Source organism: Populus trichocarpa, chromosome 15 (genome assembly GCF_000002775.5).
Source record: "Populus trichocarpa isolate Nisqually-1 chromosome 15, P.trichocarpa_v4.1, whole genome shotgun sequence".
Taxonomy (NCBI): domain Eukaryota; kingdom Viridiplantae; phylum Streptophyta; class Magnoliopsida; order Malpighiales; family Salicaceae; genus Populus; species Populus trichocarpa.
Window position 1 is genome coordinate 14,325,908 of NC_037299.2, and position 7,947 is coordinate 14,333,854.

The window sequence follows — 7,947 nt, forward strand, 5'->3', positions numbered from 1 at the left end:
TAATTATAATTAAATAGAATTAAATAAATTAAACAATTTAATTTATTATCAATTCAACAATTGATTAATTTATATTTAAAGATCAAGTACATAGTCTAGCAACGTGTCATGATCCCCCAAATATTAAAAAAATCATTAGTGGTTTGACTTAACCTTTTAATGATCGATTTCTTAGTGTAATTAATATTGTTTTATTAATAATGTATCAATTTAATATTAAAACATGAAGTATGTCTGCCATATTAAATTATATTTATTATTAACATAATAGTCATTTATTGTTTAAATAAAATTTAAAATTCTTTTCTACTTACCCCTTTCCCTTCCTTCTTCTTTCATCTTCTCCTCTCCTGCTCACTCATTCTGTCTCAGTTGGGCCTTGCCCTTATCCTTTCCTTCTTTCTTCTCTCTTCCTCCTCCTCACTCTCGGTCTTGGTCAGGCAAGCCTACGGTTAGGTTGGGCTAACCCTTCTCCCCTTTTTCTTTGCTAGGAAAATTTTTTTTCTGATCAACATGAATATTTATGCACCTGTCTTTAGTTTCATAAGAACTTCTCTCAAAAATAAAAAAAAGTTGCAGATCATTTTCTAACGTATGATCACGATTCTAGCTAGAAAACCATTATTAATAATGTTAATTTATATAAAAAGTTCTCGAAACCATGTACCAATGACTCCATTTATTCAATCAATGATTGATATTTTTTTTTATGAAAAATGATTTAGTTAATAATTATCAATACTTTGAAAATCTAGTTTTGTTGTTCAATGACATACCCATATTTTCAATCTTTCATGAATTTTTACATGGCATGACTTCATTAGACAGTGAAGTTCATATTCATTAAGCAACTCGAAGGTTATTGCTTTTTCTTTAAAAATATTTTTAGGGTGAAATGGAAGTCTACAGTTTAAAAGAAGTAACAAAATGTCTTCGTTTTCTATACATCATAGAGTCTTAATAAGTGTTGTGAATACTTTTATCTTAGTATTAAATATTGCATAAGATAGTTGGCAAATCACATTGTTTATGGATGTAGACAAGCATGTTTCATTCCTACCCATACCTCCTGGTCAACCAATTTATTACTCTAATCAGACGGAAACTAGGTCTCAAAATCAATACAACCATGCTAAAATGGACGGCAAAGATAATCATTCCATAGAGAAATCATTGGAGAACATAACCTAGTTTAGTTCACAAGTGTGAATGCAAATGAGTGGATTTACTTTTGTACAAAGACACAGTTCCACATGGAAGAAAAGCTTTAACAATGCAAGAGTGAGGTCACCAATCATCTCTCTTCTTGTGGATTTCTTTTTTCAAGGGATGTTTGGCAAATCAGGGCCATAGAAGATCACATACCCTAACAAACGTATCTTCTTCTTTAACCTCCATTGCCACCTTACATAAAGAAAGCTTCAAGCCTGAACAAAAACTTTGCTCAATGTTCCCTTTACACCAAGGTGGTGAGCTGTGCTTCAAGATTTCCTCCAGTCCACACCAGCAAGACAATATCCCAGATCTGATTCTTGCTCATCAATATGCTGAAATCCATGGCAGTACTGATATAACCAACAATATGGAGAAAGGTCGGCGGCGAAATATAATTTCCATGGACAATAATGAGGCTGCTAGAGATAATAATAACAATAGTAAGAAGAAGATGATGCATAGAGATATTGAAAGACAAAGGAGGCAAGAAATGACAACCCTTTATGCATCCCTTCGAGCTTTACTTCCTCTTGAATTTATCAAGGTGAGAAACCTTCAATTTCCTTCTATTCCTTTCTTTGAGAAGTCCTTGCTTATTTTTTTTTTAAAACATTCTTGGGGTTCAATAATTAGGCCACTAGGGTTTGTTTGGGATTTCAGGGAAAGCGTTCGATTTCAGATCACATGAACGAGGCAGTGAATTATATAAAGTATCTCCAAAAGAAGATCAAAGAAACTAGTGCCAAAAGAGATGAGTTAAAGAAACTATCCGATTTCAGTTCTGTTGCCTCACCAAGTGGATGTTCTAACAAATCTTCTTCAAGTTCAGTAGCTCTCCAGCCATATCCAGGTGGTATTGAGATTACGTTTGATAGTGATTTAATGGGGAGAGATTTGCCCCTATCAAGAGTATTGCAAGTGTTGCTTGAAGAAGGAATTTCTGTTATCAACTGTGTTTCCACCAAAGTAAATGAAAGATTATTCCACTCTGTCCAAACTGAGGTACAATCCATCGTTATCAATAACTACAACGTTTAGGGTTTTATGTTTATGTTCTTAAGTTGTTTTCTAATTCCAAGAACAACTTAGCTTCAGTTATAATGTTTTCTTTGCCACAGGTCAATGATCCTACATGCTTAAATTTATCCGAGCTGTGGCAGAAATTAACCCTAGTAGTTTCTTCTACAAGTGATTTATCCAAGTGAAATGTTGTCCTTATTCTTGGATTGACATCTTGCACTGTAACACTATTCTAAACACTTTTCTCAGCTTGGTGTTGTTTTTGAGAACCTTTGATGAAAATGCTTTTATTAATTAGAAGTATTTTGTTAATATTTCTCTTAAAGGCTATTTGGGTGGCTCTCTATGCATGCTTATTAATGATGTGTTCAATTCAATGGGTGACCATGCTGTTCTTGATCTTTCTCCCATGCAGTACACTGTAAATTTAACATACATTTGCAACTTTGAAGCCTTTTCTATTGCATAAGTTGATGTTTTATTTGGCAAGAAACATGAAGGAATTTCACTTATGAGTGCTTGAATTTCTTTTTTTTGTTGTTGTGTGAAAATCTTGTAATTCTGAGGACTAGATTAGTACTGGTGAAATGACTTTAAGAATAAATCCCAATCATCATAGTTTGAGGACACAATATGGGAATTGCTTTGTTGTTTATCCAAAAAAACAAAAAAATATTTTGTGTCAAAGAATCATTTAAATCTAAAAGTTTAAGATAGGTAAGATACTAAAAATAATTTTATAATATTTTCTAACATATCCTCTCAAATAAAAACTCATTGGACTTGAAATTTGCATATGTTTACATTATATTGTGTTTAATTTTAATCAAATAGAATGAAGATGATAGAATTCAAACTCGTGATCGTTTAATTTGATTAACAAAACTCTGAGAACATGTTAAAAAATTATCTCAACTTAAAAATTAAAATTGTTAAATGAGATCTTAAAAATAATTTTATAATATTACAATATGTGATTTGTTTTCATGGAATCATTACATGTGGATTCCTTTCTTAATTAAATTTGATGATAACATTTGTGTCTCTATTTTTTTTCTTCCTTTGTGCTCTGCTATATGGCCATTTACTCTTTATTACAACAATAATTAAGAGTGTTGCAAGTCCATTTGCACTTATAAATCAAAAGTCCATTCAAGAAAATTTCCAAAGGCTGAAATTCTCTTAATATTTTTGGTTCCAAGAATTCATACTCCATTGAACTCAATATGGCCATGGTTTATATAATTGTTCTCTAAATTTCCCTTAACTTTTCTTGTTTGATCCATATATATATATAAACTCTGCTTGTTATATATTAATTAGTCAACTATAGTGCTTGTAACTTAACTTTAGTAGCTCTACTTTTGTTATTCTCTCCATTTCTATCTAACTAAATCGTTCTTTAACTTGAATTTTTTTCTTTTGTTGTTGTATGTACTTTGCTTGCATAACAAATATAGCATGCAAGTCTTAACTACAGCCTTGAAATAGGCATTGTATCTCTATAATTGTAATAATAGTTGTGTTTTAGTTGTAAAGCAACATATTTGGCGTGCACGCCACCAACCGCCAGCCAACTGAGGTTATGGACCGTGGTTTGCATGCTGCATTGAGGCCCTTCTGGCAATGTCTCTGAGTTCTTAAATACCCACTTAAAGGGATCTATATCTGTTGGGATGTCAGCTCAAAAAGATATACACCTGTTAAAATCTATATATGTGTATCCACGTTCTGCATGCAAACCCCAACCCCATTTTGCATTATTGACAAGCATCATTATTTATCCATACACATGTGTCTTTATGCTTTACATATATGGGGGATAGGTAAATCAAATGGCTTCTGTACATCTTTTAGTAACTGTTTTATACCTGCATGAACCAATATATATCTTGTGATATTACAGTAAGTGCTACTTTATACGGTATATATTATAGTAATTTTATTTATCATGCGTGTAGGTTAATTGTGTGTTATAATCTCTACACTAACTATTGTACACTGTCCTATATATATAAATAGAAAAACAATTAGTTAATTAATTTGTTTAGTCTCTTATTATTTTCAACTTGATATCAGAGTCCCAAAAGACATTAAATTCTTTTTCCCTCCAATGGATACTCACGTTACTGTCGCTGTTGTTGTTGCAAACCAAACACTGCCTTCTTCTTCTCCACATGCAATGTAGACATCACTTTCCTCCTTTGCTCTAAAAGATGCATCTTCTCTCTTTATTACTGCCGTTAATACTGTTGTTTCAGACTCCTCCTATAACAATTGTTCCTCTCTCCAACACATAACATGTTATCTTCTTAGAAATTCTTAAGAACACCTTTTATTTTTATTGATGAATGTAGATAAAACTGTATCTGCTTGGACAAGGTGTTTTTCAATTTGTTGATGGTTCTTTGTCGTGTCCCTCTTTTCGCCTGACTATTACTGATGGCTTTTCTCTTCAAGTTAATCTCTCTTTTCTTTGTTGGAAATAATTTGACCAACTTTACTCATTTCCTTTTCTTATATGAATGTGCTTGATTGTTAAACCTTACCGTTTGGCGTACTCTTTAGCAACAACTTGATTCTATACCCAGCCTGCATAAAATAACACCAAATGTTTTTTTGGGGTTCAGCCCCTTGCTTAAGCAAGGAGGTGAACCTCAAGGTGTTAAAAGCCCTATTAGTTTGAGGTGAAACTTTAGTCCTTTAACTATCATGGTGATCAATTTCATGTGTGGTGATGTGTTAATATATGGGGAGCTCGTGACACCTTAGGTCTCGTGTTTGACTTTTATCCTTGAATGCCGATTACCTAACCCAATTATTAATAGGATAACTTCATTTCATTTTTTTTAATATTTTCTTCTTGAGTTAATCTATGAACACTAACAATTCCTCCTAAAATTTCTAACACATAATTGATATAACATTTTATTTTTCCTGTTTGATCAAGCATTTATTTTGGTGATTACGTATCACCACTTATTATAAATTGTCGCATCTGCTTATAAACATTTTTAGTAGGATTTTTTTTATAGTAGTCTAGATTTTATTAAAAGAGCACCAGATTACCAATAAGTTTATGGCAATCTAGTTGGTAGGGGAAAAGAATTCTGAAAAAAAAAGATAGCAAAATAAAAAGCAGGAAAACAAGAGCAAAACTATACACAAGCCAATATTAATTAGACTAGAGTAGAATGTCGGGACCTCTTACCAAATCATTCCACTTATGTTTTCTAGGATTTATTTTAATTCTGCATGAAAACAATTCTCACCATGTGCAAAGGATTGAGGGCAATTGTCTTGATGTATTTCTAGGATCATAAATAGATTATACGCTTCAGAATAGCTTCTTAGCTATAAATTGTTGCGTGCCTTGATGAAAGTTGAAACAGATCCAAATATGTTTCTATATTTGTAAGTTGAAAATGTTTCCTGTGATCTGAAATTAATGACTTTTTATAGGCACGCAGTCCATGCTTTCTCTTCTCTTCACCCCCCCACTCTCTTTTCTGATGACTTTTCGCTTTCGACATTTACAGAAAATACGACATGTTTTCTTTGTAAACTTAAGTGAAGAAAAAATGAAACATGTATATAGACAAAGTGCATATGTTTTTGGAAAAAAAATGTATTTTCTTATTGAATCTTATCAAAAACCGATCGTATCATGTCTCAAAAAGGCATGGCTAGGTGGATTTGCTTGTGATTTGATTGGATGACTCAAAAAGGCATGGCTAGCTGGATGTCTTTTTATCTTGATTGGATGTGGTTGTACTTCCAATAATATTTACAGTGCTTCCAGATTTCATCGAAGGCAACATTAGAGAAAGGTCCATACAGACAATGTTTACCGAACTTCGGATTATAACCACTCAGGCAATCATGGAAAAAGAAAATTATCAAAAGAAAATTAAGTGATATGAAAATGTAGTTCTCATCACATCAAGCAAACCAACCATCGATCGACTGATGTGTAGGAAGTTCCATAATAGTATTATCTGGTCTGGGTTTTTCTACTGCTAGAAAAGAACGAGGGCTAACATAGCAGATGCCTCCAAAAAAGTTAATCGTGTCTGTGTGTGAGTGTTAGTGAATTCTATACTCTTACTGCTTCATTTGATGGGATCAAAGATATGAGTTTAGAGTCGGAATGTGTAAGCTGGCTTGAAAGACTGGTGAGTCTCTGTAGAAATTTCATTAGTTTCTAAATTCTTAATATAATCACCATCAACAAATTATATATATTATCAGACAACCATCTCATTCTAAATTATTAAATTGCTTTACTCTGTAAATTGTTTCTTATATGAAATATATTTGGAAAGTTTCTGGGACAACTCTAATTATTAAAGATGTTTACTTCCTTTCTTGACTCTTTTTTTTTATCAATACCTGAGTGAATTTATTAGATTTCTCCAAATATATTAGATGGATGGATGTATTTTTAAAATTAGTTTTAAAAATAAAATTAATCAGGTTTATAATAATAAATTTTACATGTTGCATACCGTCTCTCAACATGTTAGGAGGAGTGGAGAAAATTTTTTATTAAACAAATTTATAAAATTTTATACCCATATTTAAGATCTCCCATCCTGACATACTATCAACTCCCCTTGCCTCCTAGCTTGTATAACCTTTATCTCTTTGGCAAACTATAAAGGAACCATTTTCCCTTGACACCAAAAGGACAAGCTGTTTTTCCAGATTTCATCCAGTCCCCACCAACAAAATCTACTCCCTCTTAAATATATCAAGGTAAGTAATTACTTGTCTTTCTTGTTGCTTTCAAACTTGCTTATTGGACTCAATTCTGTGAAGATTAATGCGGTTTAATTTGTTCACACATATATAACTTCAGGGTTTTTCCTCTGGGGATTTAAGGGAAAACGCTCAATATCATATCACATGCAAGAAGCAGTGAATCATATAGAAAACCTAGAAAAGAAGATTGGAGGACTTGGTATCAAGAGAGATGAGCACAAGAACCTGTTCAATTTGAGAGTTGTTTGTTCAAATCGCAAAAGCTTGAATAATTGTCTACCAACTTGTGAAGTAATGGTCCGCTCATGTTTGATTGGTGTTGAGGTTGTTATCAATAATGGCTTCGAGGAACAATTTCTTTTCCTACTTTTAAGAATGATGCAAGTTCTACTTAAAGGACTCAAACTTATTAGCTGTGTTTCGACCAAAGTAAACCAAAGTGTGCTGATAGTGAATGAAGTAATTAGCTATCTTAAAAAGAACAAGCTCCAAGGTTATTTATTTAAACTTGACTTCCATAAGGCCTTTGACTCAGTCTTATGGGAGTATATTGACGAAGTTATGCTTTGTATGGGCTTCAGAAACAAATAGAGGGGGGGTTGGATTAGGAAGTGTATCTCCACAGCTAGAGTATCGGTTTTAGTAAATGGTTCTCCCACAACTGAGTTTCCAATAAAGAAAGGTTTGAGACAAGGTGACCCTTTATCTTCTTTTCTATTCAACATTACAATAGAGGGCCTTAGTAAGATGATTGGAAAGGGCTGTGATTTGGATTTAGTGGAAGGTATCCATCTAGGGTTTGATAATTTGAGAATCTCTCATCTTCAATTTGCTGACGACACACTTATTTTTAGCTTTAAGAGTCTCTCCTCTATTTAGAACATTAAATGGGTGCTGCAATACTTTAAATTGATTTCTAGGTTAAAAGTTAATTTTTTCAAGAGCTCT

At 32.7% G+C, this 7,947-nt stretch overlaps 1 protein-coding gene across 2 annotated transcripts; it reads left to right on the forward strand.

Moving 5' to 3' along the window:
* Window positions 1-1,216: 1,216 nt before the first annotated feature.
* Window positions 1,217-2,547, forward strand: LOC7454456 (transcription factor bHLH36). Of its 2 annotated transcripts, none has more exons than XM_024586544.2 (3): window positions 1,217-1,759; window positions 1,849-2,217; window positions 2,334-2,547. In XM_024586544.2, exons 1-3 carry the CDS (start codon window positions 1,448-1,450, stop codon window positions 2,418-2,420), a joined length of 768 nt encoding a protein of 255 aa, XP_024442312.1. In that variant the 5' UTR covers window positions 1,217-1,447; the 3' UTR covers window positions 2,421-2,547. The 2 variants fall into 2 exon arrangements, with proteins under 2 accessions (XP_024442312.1, XP_002321864.1); XM_002321828.3 differs by having other exon boundaries at window positions 1,229-1,759; window positions 1,876-2,217.
* The last annotated feature ends 5,400 nt before the right edge of the window (window positions 2,548-7,947 follow it).

Coding starts and splice junctions, on each gene's coding strand:
- LOC7454456 (XM_024586544.2), top strand. CDS start 1,448: ATGTTCCCTTTACACCAAGGTGGTGAGCTGTGCTTCAAGATTTCCTCC. Junction 1,760..1,848: donor TTCCTCTTGAATTTATCAAG/GTGAGAAACCTT, acceptor TTCAATAATTAG/GCCACTAGGGTTTGTTTGGG. Junction 2,218..2,333: donor TCCACTCTGTCCAAACTGAG/GTACAATCCATC, acceptor TCTTTGCCACAG/GTCAATGATCCTACATGCTT.